The sequence below is a fragment of the Arachis duranensis genome, chromosome 8 (assembly GCF_000817695.3).
Source record: "Arachis duranensis cultivar V14167 chromosome 8, aradu.V14167.gnm2.J7QH, whole genome shotgun sequence".
In the NCBI taxonomy this organism is placed as follows: Eukaryota; Viridiplantae; Streptophyta; class Magnoliopsida; order Fabales; family Fabaceae; genus Arachis; species Arachis duranensis.
The window spans coordinates 40,737,041-40,752,682 of NC_029779.3; the positions used below are offsets into that span (position 1 = coordinate 40,737,041).

At 26.1% G+C, this 15,642-nt stretch overlaps 1 protein-coding gene across 1 annotated transcript in view; it reads right to left on the reverse strand.

Moving 5' to 3' along the window:
* Nucleotides 1–10,300: 10,300 nt before the first annotated feature.
* Nucleotides 10,301–15,642, reverse strand: part of LOC107462798 (naringenin 8-dimethylallyltransferase 1, chloroplastic) — a gene marked incomplete in the record, with an annotated part of 8,879 nt that continues 3,537 nt past the window's right edge. Inside the window, 11 exon segments of the mRNA XM_016081466.3 lie at nt 10,301–10,600; nt 10,759–10,866; nt 11,094–11,189; nt 11,275–11,346; nt 11,452–11,547; nt 11,737–11,838; nt 12,745–12,834; nt 13,013–13,096; nt 13,333–13,407; nt 14,290–14,376; nt 14,758–15,044. Of these exon segments, the coding sequence (XP_015936952.1) occupies nt 10,559–10,600; nt 10,759–10,866; nt 11,094–11,189; nt 11,275–11,346; nt 11,452–11,547; nt 11,737–11,838; nt 12,745–12,834; nt 13,013–13,096; nt 13,333–13,407; nt 14,290–14,376; nt 14,758–15,044 (1,139 nt within the window).

Genomic DNA, 15,642 nt, shown 5'->3' on the forward strand with positions numbered 1-15,642 from the left:
GGTAAGTAACATGTTGGCATATGTCTGATGAGGGGTGATGCAGTGCAAGATTCCGATTTAGAGGATGAGAATACAGTGGTGCAGGAAACTGGGTTGGATGATGAAGGGGCTGTAAGGAACTTGGAAGATTCGGAGGGCTCAGAGTAGGATACAGATAGTGAAACTAATCAAGATGAACACGAAAAAAGTTGGGATAAAGATATGGCTGAAAATAGGGCTGCTTGGGATCTGGTTGTCGAATCAGGAGCTGTTTTATATAATGAGGATGAGGACATTATGGCTATTCTCCAAGTTCAGAATAAAGTATTGGCACAAAAAAGAAGCCAAGCAAAACAGAAAAAAAAAAAGCAAGAAGGTGCCGCACCAAAAACCAAAATAAGGTGTGTAATAAAGTTTTTAAATGATTTTAGTTCGTGGAATATGAGGGGTTTAGGGAGTGTTGGAAAGTGAAAAATGGTAAAAAATTTAAGCATAAAAATAATGTGAATATGTTAAGATTGATAGAAACAAAGAAAGAGGTGATTTCTAAGTTGGATATAGTACAATTTGGGATAATGATGCGGTGAGTTTGGAATTTGTGGGATCGGAAGGTGCTTCTGGAGGTTTATTAATAATGTGGAATGTTATAATGTTTAGATTGAGTAATTGTTACAAAGGAGAGAGATGGTTGTGTATAAAAGGAGAATTGACAAACAATAATTTTTATTTGTGCTGTTTGCTTGGTGTATGGTGCGCATACAAGGGAAGAGAAGCTTTCTGTGTGGGAAGAGTTGAATTTTTTATCGGAAATATGTCAGGTGTTTCTTTGCTGCATGGGTGTCTTCAATGAGGTTGTACAGTTGGAAGAAAGAAAAGGTGCTAGTATGTTAACAGCATTATCAAACTGGTGGATATAGAGTTGAATGACTATAAGTTTACATGGTTCAAGGGTCAATCGTGCAGTCAAATTAATAGAATATTGGTGAGTTTGATTTCATTGTTATCATTTGAAGTACTTGGTTAAAAAGGAATGACAGAATTTTCAGGAATCAAGAATCAGGTGTTGCAGGAGTATTTAACAGGTCGATTAAGAGTTGCAAATAGTGGAGTGATATTTGATCTTTTGGATTGTTGATGGCTTTGGTCGAAGATGATTAGGAATTAGTTTATTTTTTTGTTTAATACTTTTCTGTTGAGACGTTGATGCTCCACCTTGTTGTGTTGAGCTTTTTATTTCAAAAAAATATTTGTCATCAAGAGAGAAATTTTTGAGTTTGAAGAACTAACAACATATTAAAGATGATGACTAAATATTATTAATTGGATTAAAAACCAATTATTAATTGATTATTTTGTTAAGTGTGCAGAAAATTAAATTAATCAAAACAAGCCCAAGAAGCATCAATTTAAGCCCATCATTGGTTCAGCTTGAACAAAGCATTCATACTATCACTCTTAATCCAAATATGAGTGGCTAAATTACATGGAAGAAGAGCAAGAAAACTTACCGAAGAACATAAACAAGCTCAAATCGATGGTCCACATTCAAATTCAATCATTCAACTTAGTTGCTAACTAAGTAATTCAATTTTATTTCATCTGAACCAAACCTCACCAATAAAACAATCTCTCTCTTCTCTTTGTCCAACCCCACGTGATTTTTCAGAAGAAAAAGTAAGAAAGAAGGAAAGCTCTAAGTTAGGACAAAATCAAAGAACAAAAAGCAAGTTTTCAAATCTAAGAACAAAAGTAAGTCAAAAGAGGTTAGAGTAAAAGACGAGATCACATCTGAAGAGAAAATCACAAAAAGGAGTTTCTAGATTTGTGCTTCATTGAAACTTGATGAAAAAAATGCTTTCTTTGCAAGCACAGAAGTAAAAAGTTGAAAATATTGAAAATCATGGAGTTCTGCTGTGAATCAATGTTCAAAAATCTAACTTGGAGGCAAAGGAAGAATGAAGGGTTCAGATTCAACAAGCAAGATAAAAAATGTTGAAAGAGAAGATAGAAGGCATGAATGCATATATGGTTAAGTCACTGCTTCTACCCTATCTCTCATCTATCACGCCGCTGCTGCTTCTGATTTTTGGGAGAAGAAGTCAAACAAATGTCGAAGCAAGTTTCAAGTTTCGGAAGCTTCACTCCTCTATTAAAGGGGTGAACGGTCAAGTATTGAAGCAAAGAGAGAAAACACAAAGTTTGGGTTTCCATAGCTTACTGAGCTATCCATTCTTCTCCTTCATAGTTCTCATTGAATATCTTATTTTCTCAATTTAGTCTTTCTTTGTTTTCAATTATAAAAGACATAACGATGAGATTTGTAAGAAAAAGCCATTGAGTGAAAAAAGGCAAGAGAGTTAGACTTGAAGAAAAGCCTATGTTTATTCCAGAAATTCTTTTGTAAGTTTTTCTGTTTTGTTGTCATGATTCTAAGAAAATTTCATTACAAGTTGGGTTAGCACTTTACTGTTAAAAGTTAGAGTGAGTTCCTAGTGTAAGTTTGGTTTGAGTTTGAAACTGGATTTACCCTATATAGGATTGGTTAGAATCCTAAGAAGAATTGGTAAATGTAATTCTGTTGAAAGATAGTAAAATTCTGTCATAGTTGTGACGGAAACTGGATGTAGATTACATTGTGTTGAGTAGCTAAATCAGAATATACTTTTGTGTCACTTCTTCTTTCTCTTCTTTATTTTTGGTTTTGCACGTTAGGAGACAAAACTGAATTATCTCCTAATTATTGTATCCCTCTAAACTTCTCTTAATCACACCTTGCACGCAATTCTATTTTAGCTCTTTTTTTGACAAGAAACAATAAAATAACCTTCTATCTTTCACTCGAAACAACACTCTAAAAACTAAAAGTTTAATCCAATTTTAAAATTAATCAAACAAAATAAAAAATATCAAAATTTAACCCTCTTCTTTTAGCTACTACTATCCATTAAAAATGAATCTTGATGGCTTAGATGTTTGCCTCTAGGTGTTGAGATTAGAATCGAATTAGGATACCTAGGATTACGTTTCATTATGTAATTGCGATTTAATTTAGAGTTCTGCTAGAAACTTTTGACTTCTCACCCGTTAATTATTATATATACTCCATTCTTTTTAGATGCAGATCATGGTATATCCTGTTAATGTAAGAATGATGCAAAGGATAAGTGTACAAAATATGTTTTGGATAGTCAAAATTTAAATATTTTTATATTCTATCCTGTGTACTAGTCAATGTGGATCCCTTTGTGGGCTAAGAATTAGGATGTTTCCTATTTATATGTATTTATTTTTTACTTGACTTGTGTAATTAACTAACGGTATTTCTTGTGACTTGGGATAATTAGAAACATGTGTGATGTATTCCTCATCCGAAAAGTTTTTCAGGTCCATATTAATGTAAATCCTATTGGTATATTCATATATTTTATTTCCACATATGTCTCATTTGACTTGCGCACTATGGTCTAGTAGAGAGTGTTACAAGCTTTATTTTTAGTGAGATAGATCTAAACTAATAAAATTTTAATTTATTTTTTATTATTTAAATTAATACTGATTATATAAATCAAACTATAACATAACTTTTATTATACATGACCACAATACAGACTAAGAAAACAAAATTTTCTTAAAGTATTTGATACTTGAAAAATGGGTATGTGAGTTGAATTCAAATGGAAACCATTAAATTATGAGCTCGGGATAATAATAATAATAATAATAATAATAATAATAATAATAATAATAATAATAGTATAGAAATTTTGAAAGGTTTGTTTATGTCATGGATATGCATGATAGTCTGTGTGCCCGGCATTGAATTGATGAAATTTCAATTAAATTAATAGTTGTGGTAAACAATGACTAGCTAATGTGTATATATTATTTATCTATTAAATAGACAAATGTGCTGACATGAAATTTTTCAAAGATTAAAGAATGTGTATTTATTAATTTTCTTTTTATGAATTAAAATGTTTAGTACATAGTAACAATTATTTAAGAATTCAAGTCTAAGCATCTTTTATTTTAATAAATTAGTGTTGAACTAAAGACTATTATAATAAAAATACGTATTATTCTAAACCGTAATTATCAATGAAAAATGTTCAGCTAAATCCGTTGAATTCATCAAAGTTCAAACTTGCTTTAGGGTTTAGTCCGAGACGTTGAATTTATAAAACCTCAAAGATAGAGGTTACGTACCATCAGTCCATCCCGTCTAATATTTTACCATTTTTGTGAAGAAAATAATGTTAGATCTTCTATCATTTTTGTTGCATATAGATATCACCAAAATATTATTGTAGGCCCTGATATTTAGGATTTATTTGGGTGAATTTTTAAGAAAAAAAATTTTTAGTTATTTTTTAATTTAAAAGATCTTATAAAAAATAAAAGTAATTTTATATTTGGATATCTTATATAAAAAGATTTTTTTATTTATCAATTATGTTTGGGTATAATAATATAAAAATACTTTTTTGTTTATCTACTATATAAAAAATATCTTTTTTTAAAGAAAAAATCTTTTAAAAAAAGATGTAAATTATAGCTTTTCAAAAAAAATATTTTTTTAATTTTTTAGTACTTTTATTTTTATTACTAAAAATTTGTCAAATATATTAAAAAATAAAAAAATATTTTTTATTAAAAAAAATTATTTTATTTATGACACGCGCACAATCACATATGCAACATAGTCCAATGGCGTGACATGCAATAAGTCCTGTTTTTCCCAGATTCGCTATTAAATTCTCACAACTCCTCACATTTTATATCCCAAATCTCACGCCTCAAATTCAGTTAGGCAGCAACAGCAACAATGACTCCCTACATTGCGGGCGTCGTAGTCCCTCTCCTAGTTTGGAGTTCACTGACCATGGTTTGAATTCAAAATAAATTCGGTTATTTAAGACCTTTGGTATGCTTATTGTCGGGTTGCATATATCTTATTAAATTTTGGATCTTGTTAACATGTAGTTATCATGTACTATATATGATACACATATTAGGAATATTATAAAAAATATTAAAAATAAATTTTATATTTTTAATACATTAAATATAAAAAAATTGATTATATTATTAAAATATATTCTTAAAACACATAATTAAATGTAAATTTTTTTCATAACCGGAAATAAGTCGTCAAGGCACTGCAAACCGATAGAGGAATAAAAAGAAAGAATATAATATAGGATTTTGCTAACTTATGCTTTGAGAATATAGGTTAAACATATTATAAAAAATCTATTTTATAAAAATTATTATAAAAATTATTTTTTATATTTTCAATGTATTAAAAATATGTTATTTTAAAACATAAATTAGTTAAATCCTTAATTCATAAAGGGATCCGAGAGTGATCTCTCAGATAATAAATTTCAATTTCTTCATACCATAACCCTCTTTCTTTCTCTATCTCCTCTTATGTCTTTCTTCTCCAACCAATGACGAACCTAAAAAATTTTAGAAGTAGAGACAAAAATATAAACACTAAAATAAATTTTGTTGAACATTATTAATTATATAAAGATATAAAAATTAAAAAAAAGTTAATAAACACTTTTAATTTATAAAAAAATATTTTTTTATTTCTAAAACTTGAACTTAAAATATTTTAATTAAATTATAGATAACTTATTTTTCTTTACCAAAGATAGGAGACTCGAACTCGCAACTTCTTAATTGAGTATGGGAAGATTATGCCATTTAAGCTATTACTCATCGGCAATTATTGATAACTTGTTACTCTAACTAATTTTTTAATACACATTTAATAATAAAAAATTGAATCAATTGGTATATTATTAATGCTTAACGATACACTAGTATTTATAATTTAAAACTAAAATTATATATAAATACTAAAAAAAGTAAATCTGTATATATAATAAAAACTTAATTTATATTTTTTTCTTTCTTTTTAAAATAATTAAATTTTTTATATATTTTTAATTTAATTTTGATATAATGTTAGATGAAAGATTTTATGCATTTATTTAATTATATATTATAATTAAAATATTTTACATCTGTTTAATTATGTATTGTAATTAAAATATTTTTTATTACTATTTCTAAAAATAAAAAATATATTCTAAATTAGTAAATTAATCAATTTATTTTAAAATTTTATATGTAACATATGTACATATAATATAACAAAAGATAAAAAAATAAATAATAAAGATGAATAAATTGAGAATAAAATAAAATATATAAAGTCAATGAAAAGAATAAAAAATTAGATTAATACCTAAATTATAATTGTTTGAATTAAAATTTGTAATTGAAAATATCAAAAAGAAAAATAATGAAATTGGAAGATACATAGAGTTATGGAGAGTTATATAAAAAAATATGGAGAATTTAAAATTTATCTTTTGATGAAGAAAATATGACTACTAGATAAGAAAATAGAAAAAGAAGGTTGAAAATATAAAAATAAGAAGATGGTTTAAGGAAATAAATGAGTGACGACACAAGAACTAAATTTGATTAGGTTAAATAATAGCTAAAATGATAGAAAAATAAATTTAAAATTTTGACTAATTAGATTTAATTTATTTATAGTAAAATTATTTAAAATTTAAAGTGAGAGTATATTATATATAATAATTTTTTAAAAAAAATTAAAAACACAGTGGGACAAATATCCCCTCATTGTTATCGTGCCTGGCCTTAGAGTATAAGTTAGAGTTAAATGTAAAATTGGGCTAATTTTTTTACATATAAAAAAAATATTGGTGTTACACAATTAAATTAATGTATATAAAGTATTTACATTATTAAGATGTCAATGTAAAACAAAGTTTACAATTTGATTTCTTTTTTTTAATTTTAATCCTGCAAAATACAGCTTACAATTAGATTTTTAATATTTTTAAACGTGTAACTTACAAATTGTACTTTTTCGTTTTGAAAATTGTAAAATGATATAAATTTACTAGGTTATGATTATAAAAATCCCTCAGTCATAAGAATCAACATTAATAAAAATGAGTAAAAAAGGAAAATAAAGACCGAACCAAGATACATACAAAAACAAACAGAAAACTTTATTTGGTTTTGGTCACCCTGAAAAGTTACATAATATAGAATTATAGATCTTTTTCTTTTTGTTGTTTTCTCTTGAATCAATACATTAATAGCCACTTAGTAGACTTACTAATAGATTATTAATGATTGTACAAAATTTAGGGGAACTACTATATTAAAATATAGACAATAGTAACTATTCGATAATTGGATAAGTTTTAAATTTGAATCTGATTTTAGAGTTGATCCTTGAATTTCTGATAACCAAATTAAATTAGAATAACATATTACAGGTTACAATACTTCTAAAAAAAAAGCAACAATAAAAATTATCTGTTCTTGTATAGCCTCTTTTAGATGAAATATAAAGCTAGCTCTAAATGATTCTATAGTTGTTAGTTGCTCAATGCAGTCCCTAAGTAGTAAGTATGGCATTATGTCTTTGGAGTTCATCCACTATTACAGATTCATGAAATTGTCCTACTCATTAAAAATTAAATAAGTAAAGAATATTCAAATAACATGAAATCGACAAGACTCCTATTAAACACATTACCTAATAGTCTACTTACATTACAACTAATGCACAAACTGCTTGGATGAATTGGTGATTTGACAGAATTAAATCAAATATTTAGATGAAGTAATGAATAGTAAAGTGATCTAATTCATGGTGTAAATTAATGAAATTTATTAGTCATCATGAGATGAAATATTATATATCACTTAGAAAATTATGATCATGTCTCTTAATTGAAAAAAGAATAAAGCTGAGATGCAGATATTAAGAGGCAATGTTCAAAAACTGCAACTACAAAATTAGAATCTTGCTTAATCAAACACACATGCTAGCGATACATTTTACATCTTATACATTCATGTTAAGAGGTTGTGTTTTATCCAAGCTTCAACAACATCACCAATTATCTACACAAATTGCCAAAATCCACAATATTCATACTTAAAAATAAAGAATTAAGAACAAGGATCTAACCAAACACTTGGCAACACTGAAAAAATAACAATACATTAAAGAAATGACAGTGTTGAATGAATACACATTAAAACTAAGAAAACTCTGCTAGATTCCTAATCTAAAACACTCAAACCAAGTTCGTAAACTAAAAACACACATCCAAAGACACATTAATCAGGCATCATTCAAATTGCATATTCCTTTATCATCTCACATCTTAAATTGAAAATAAAAATAAACTAAACGACAGTTCAATTGGTGACACATAACTTCAGTTGCATGAACAAGGATTAACATTAATAGCAGAAAACTAAATTCGAAGCTTAAGAACTGGAACCGAGAGATCTAAAACAGCGAAAATAATGAGTAACGCAAACGAAAAGATCTAACTTGTAAGAGAATAAAATGAACGAGTTGTAAGAGAGAGCATAATAAATCGAAGCTGCGAACGAGTCGACTCGGCGATACCTGAAAGAGCATATCAAAACTGTAAGAAGAATCTGAGTCAAAGAGCGAGTTCGTGAGCCCTAAATCGAAAACCAGAGAAAAAGATAGAAAGCGATAGGTATGAGCCTTTGCTTGATCTGAACTGTGGTGGCGAGGGCGGCAACGACGGCTACGACGAGCTTCGGCGGTGAGTTTAGGCTCTCTCTTCTCTGAGATCTCTTTCTTTGGTTTTTCTAAATCTATTATTTCTTTAGTTTAGATAAAAAATTATTTTAATAAAAATAATACTAGCCATAATTTTATGGTCACTAAAAATTTTTTATTTAAAAAGAGTGATAGTAATAATAATAATTGTCATTACAATATAATTTTAATAAGAATAATACGGACCATAATTTTATGACCACTAAAAAGTTTTTTATTAAAAAATATTTTTTGTATTTATTAATGAAAATAATAACAATTGCTATTATAATATATAATAATAATGACAGATATATAATTGCCGCAAAAAGATAACTTGAATTAAGAAATTAGTGACTATTATGTTATTGCCACTAAAAGTTTGTCACTAAAACATATTTTTCTTGTAGTGTGAGTAACATTTTATACAAAAATTCTGTACAAGTATTTGGTGGGTTAATACATTTTTAAATAATGTCTATCATTGACGATGCAGTATGCAGTGGATTTTTTATATTTATCAACAAATCTAATTTTACGTGTTGATGATAGAGTTGTACGTTGAGTTTAAACAGCATATGGGACTGGACGCGGTTGGTGAGGAGGTGAATATAGATGAACTCTATAACGATCCAACCTCTAGTACGTTATGATCGTGCTAAAATTAAGGTGTTACTGACCCTTTTTTCTTTATTATCTATTTAATATTGAGTCTTTATAATGTTACATTCCCAGTTTTCGGAAAAAAGCTAGTAAATTTTTGTTGTGATTACACTGTGTATAAATCGGAGCCGCAGACATTCTACGCAAAATACAAAAGGTATGATACAAAATGTAATTGGTTTATTCAAACTAGCTTGATTGAGGCTAGTACTAGAAGAGGTATGCTTAATAATTTGAGTGTCAAGGCAAGTAGTTGATGAGGGAGAATCTGAGATATCTAAAAGAGGTAGAGTTTGGAGAGGGTTAGAAGTCTTGTGTGAAATATTAAATGTAAAAGTTAGAAGATCTTTAAGTGTATCCTAGTTCTCTATTATATTTTTATTGTGAAATAAAAAATTGTAAGGAAATTCACTTTCATCAAATATCACATGTCTCAAATATTAAATTTTTCCATCTTTAATCATGCACTTATAACCCTTGTAGTTACTATCATAGTCAAAAAATAAACACTTTTTTTATTTGAATGCAAATTTTATTTTGTTAAAAGATTTTAAATAAAGAAAGCAAACACATCCAAATATTTTAAAGTCCTTATAATTTAGTAATTTTTCAAATAAAATTTTAAAAGGTGATTTATTTTCTAATATAAAACTTAATAATCTATTGATTTATTCTCATTCACTGACACAGAAAATAGAATTAGACACAAAAGTAAAACTAAAACTCATACATTGTAATTATAGTACCAATCCTAAGTAATAGAATAATATAATATATATAATAAAATTACCTATAATTTAACAACAATCAAAACCAATAAAAACTAATTTACTTATATTCACTCACAAAATCAAACTCTCCTTATCAGAATGATAAGCTTTTAAAACAAGACATCACAACATAAATAAATAACTATATAAAAGTCATACATTAACTTGAAAATGATTCCTCAATTATGCACTGTTTAACATGGTACAAATTATAGCCTCAAAACAGAAAGACACACGATAATCGATCATAGGATGATAGCTTTAATTTCTAATGTTAAAATAATACAGTTGTATAACGAAGTATACTTGAAGTATTTGAATTTATTAGAATTTGACTAAAGTTAAAAAATAATATTATCTATCTTATCACAAAATAATTTACTTGATACAAAAATATAAAGACATAAATAATCTTGCATGAATATTATTCATCAACCTAGTTGAAATGTACAGAAAATATTGCACCATTTATTAAATCAACAATCTCCCTACTTCTTCAACGAACAAATTGTATAAGGATGCCTTCCACAGTTACAAGCTGCAACCAAAAAAGTATAAAAACGATAAATCTCATAACTCTAATATTCACAATCATAACATTTTTATTCATAGAATATCACTTTAATTGAGAAACAATCGAAATAATTAAGAAGCGAAGGAACAAATACCCAAGCATAATAATAAGTTATTGGTTACCTTAAACATAAACAAATGAAAGGAATGTAACGAATCTTTGCTTGATAAGTCTACTGAATTAAGAGCATGGTTCCACACGTAGAAAACCATGAAGGCATGTGCCACAACCTAACAAATTTAAAATATTGATAAAATGATCAACAATTTCACTTTAATTTTATTCTTAAACAACATAGATATATATAGTTTAAAGAAAATTTGAATAAATGAATTAGAATAAAAAACTAAAAATGCCTTATAACTTTCTATAAAAATTTTTCTAATATCATTATATGAATTTTTCTAATATTATCATAATAAAAGACTATAATCTATATATGCATGTATCATATTACCGTAACAATTTTGCTCCATAGAACAGGAGATAATGCTCCCATTGTAATAGCAATTCCATAAGCCATTTGAATAAGTGATACACATAACCAAAATACCTAAAAAAAAAGATGTGAGTATATATCATCATCAAAACTTCATTTTTAATTAGATAATATAAGAAACTAAAGAAAAATAAATTACCGGCTTAACACCCAAGCGTATTGGCAAAGTTTTCAAACCTGCTGCTTTGTCTCCTTCAACATCCCCTAAATCCTATTTATCAGCAAATAATATTAGATCTAGTTGTGATTAAACACATCCAATAAAAAAAATGGTATTAAAAATTAATCTTTCTTTTAAAAAAGTTGAAAATTTTACCTTTGTTAATGTTATTATTGTGTAGAACAAACCTATGACCACACAACCAAGAATCATAGATCTTGGAAGGGTAGCTGCCTTTTTTAGCACAAAGGTCTAAACATCATCGCACGAATTTGAAGCGAAAACAAAAAAAACAAAAACAAAAAAGCATTAGACTTCATGAAAATTGCATGATAGGAAACTAAATAATATAGTTTTTAAAAAATATATAAAAATTAATGAAATTATAAAGACTAACAAAATAATTTATCGATTAAATATTATAGTTTAGTAAAGCAATACCTTCATGTGAAGAAAAGGTCCTATATGAAATGATGCCAACATAGCAATTGCATTAGATAGTGATGTGAGGATTATAGATCTCTTCCATCTTAATAAAGGGAACTGAAAAGTATAGAAATAAAGAGTTACAAACATGTCAATAATCTAGTTTCTATTGAATAAATATGTTATACTTGAAAATATTAAAATCACAAGCCAATGCCCTTAAATTAACATACAAAATAATCATGGCTTTATTATCTTTATTTTTTATTTTTGTTTTAATCGATTTTAATCCATCTTGAATTTGACAATACTTCTAAAGTAAGAAGATTACTTATTTTAATTATAAGCAGAACACAAAATTTAAAAATAATTTAAATAAGGAGGATGCTCCCATGAATATGTATTATGTATAAAACATCTTTTTGTAAAGATATTTATGTGTCGTATTATTATTGAACATATTAATGAACCGGTTATTTTTGAATTTTTTAATAAATTAGAATAAAACCGATTTTTTTATAACAATAACAATAAACCCAATTGTTATCAAATTCGGTCGAACCGACCAATTTACAAAACCCATTGGATTATGGTTTTTTTTAACAAAAATCAGGAATATATTTGTCTTTTTATCAAAAGATTTAAACATGATTCGGTTCAAATTGTGTAAATCGATCGAATCAAATAGGGTCTAATAATTATAATGCAGACAATTGAGTTTATTATTGTTGCTATAATAAACCGATTTTGTTCTGGTTTATTAAAAAATAAATTATTAACCGGTTTAATAAAAATGTCCAATAATATAAAAATGTAAACGTCTTTAAAAAAAAGATATTTTTAGTGTCTTTATTAAAATTGTCTCCTTTAAATAAAAATTTAACTAACTTATGTGTTAAAGATATATTTTAAAAATATAATAATAAAAATTTTTATAATATGCTTAATTTATGTCTTTAGAACACAAGTTAACAAAATTTTTTAAATAAATATTTTTTGAAATTTTATTTTAAAGCAACTCACATTAACTGAATATGCTCCCATTAGCGCAGCAGTAACAACAACACTCCAAATTAATGGTTGTGATCCTAACATCCATGCAACTCCAAAACCCTGCACAAAAAGCACAAAGAATAAGCTTTTCTAGGTAATGTTTTTCAATAAACTGTTAGATAATTCAATTAAATAATATATATAATAAAAAATATAAAATTATTTAACAATTAATAATATCATCTTTATATAAAAATATCTTTATGAAAATTAAAAAAAATAATTCTATATGCAATACCGCAAGTAAAAACGATGTCACAAGTATAACTCCAGAAGTGAAGGAATATTCTCCGGATGCCAAAGGAAGATCTGGCTTATTAATCTACAACAAAATTTATAGCAAAGGTAAAAAGAATTAATAACAAATTAAAACAAAATATGCAAATGCAATGATACGTTAATTGGTAAATTTATCTTATGTCTTAGGCATATGTTAATTAAACCCTAAAGGTTAAATGATCTATTTTATTAACAATACGTTAACCGAACAATTAATGAAGACCTAGTCTATTGAAGCAATGAAAATCCAAGTGTTGACTTTTAGTAAGAAGTGCATACCTTGTCTATTTCCACATCGGATAATTGATTCACTCCCATAACAAATTGAGACGTGAAGAAGAAAGTTACTATATACTGAAACAAGGGAAAAAAAATTGAGTAGATTATTAAACTATTTCAAAAAGAATTGAATATATGAATCAATTTTTAATTAGTTAATATATATTAGTTAATTTTTTTATTATAAAATTAATTTTTACTTTTATTTTAAAGGATTAAGGATTAGAATTTAGGATTTAACTTTTTGTGATTATTTAATATTTAAGATTTAAGATGTAAAATTTAAAGTTTAAAATTTAACATAAAAAAATAATTTCAAAAAATTAGCTGAAAAAAACTTGACTTTCTTGTTAAACTCTTTCGAAATAGTAAAATTACACCTTTTAAAATAGAAAAAAAAAATTCTTTTCTAGGCAGAACATGAAAAACAGAGGATAACCTTTTTTAGGCAACTTGCGTTGATGAATAGAGATGTTGTCGTTACACAAAGTTAATTAAATATGAAACTTTGAAAACTTTGAACACTTCGAACAAGACCAAATGTTACATCAAAGAATAATTATACCTTAATAAATACATTTTCTAAATCAAATCATACAATAAGTAAATATAAATAATTAGTTTGAAATATCTAATATCTAATAAACCTAAAATCAAGAAGTACAAACATACTTGAAATGTGTAATTACCATACAAATTCAATTTTATGTTATTTATTGTGTAGAATAATATTCATCTCTTAAAATAAGTTTTGAAATTTTTATAAAACTATTATTTTTATATTAAAATGTGTAAATTAGCACTTTTTTATTATAATAAAAAGATGCATGTAATGTACCATTAATTTTTTTTTCTTTTTCTACTGATTTATGATAATATCTATTATGAAATTAGTTAAAATACAGCCGTAATTTTAGAATTTATATTAAACAAATTATCTAAATTTTTAGAGCTCACCTGCAAGACTCCTTTTAAAAATAATAATGGAGATATTTCTGAAAAATTATCTACGGCAAGAAGTGATGAAGAAAGTCCTGCTGGTATCTGTTAAAAAAAAAAAATGAACAAATGATAATGACTAATTTTTATTTAGGGCATGTTTAATTAAAAATAAAAAATAAAGTTAAAAGCTAATTCAACACACCATTAAATAGGACGTAATAAAAAGGATGAAGATGATAAATATTATATTTTTTTATTTTTTTTAATATAATAAATAAATTTGATTCTCCACCCTAAATTCGATATCCAAATCAATTAAAGTTAAATATAATTAGATTTTACTCATTTTGACTCGATTAGCTAGCGAATATAGTATCTAATATAATCGAGTCAGATTGGATTTAATCAGATAATCAAATTATTCGTATCTGTTTACACCGCTATCATTAAGTATTAGTATATGGAATTAAAAATGAAACTAACCATGCCAAGGAATGCATAAAGTCTGCAAAATTGGAGAAACATAACGAGTCCCTTTTTAATAGACTCTAAAGCTTTTGGTGATTCATGAACTTCTGGTTCAGATTCATGTGATTGTGCAGAAGATGATGCATTTGTTAAGTATGTTTTCTCAATTTTATTGCATCTAGATCCTCTTTCAATGGGATTGTAATGAAGCTTTGAAATGTTGTGCTGCAAAGATGTCTTGATGCTGTGATCTTTTGTGAGATTCCTATCACTCTGCCATAAAGCTCTTCTTCCATAAGAATCTGGAGACCCAAATAAAATTTCATATTAGCACTGAAATTAGGAATTAAGATACTAATAGTGTATTTCGTTTGTATTTTTTATTTTCAGTGTGTTTAGTTTGTATATTAAATTTTAGTTTTTTTGTTTTTAAAATTTTATAAAAAAATAAAAAGTAGAAATAAAAACTCATAATTTAGAAACATAATAAATAATTCTCACTACTAGAAAATTAGTTATTACAGACGGATATTTCCAACGAATTTTATCCCACGGAAATACAAAGAAAATCTCAGAGGAATTTTTTGTCGAAAAACCAAAAAAATGGATTAGCATAAATTACAGACAGAAAAAAAAATCCGTTGATAATTCCGTCAAAAAAATTAATTTTTTTCATAAAAAATGATTACAGACAGAAAATTTGCCTATAATTAAATAAAAAAAATCTCTGTCTTTTATTCCAAAGCCAAATAAATTTTTTATTAAATTTAATTTTAAAGAAGTTTTTTGTCTTTATAAAAAAAGACACATAGGTCTTTTTGCACTGAATTCAAACTATTGTTAGAGGAACCTATGTGTTTTTAATTTATAAAGGTTAAACACCTATTTGTATTTTAATTT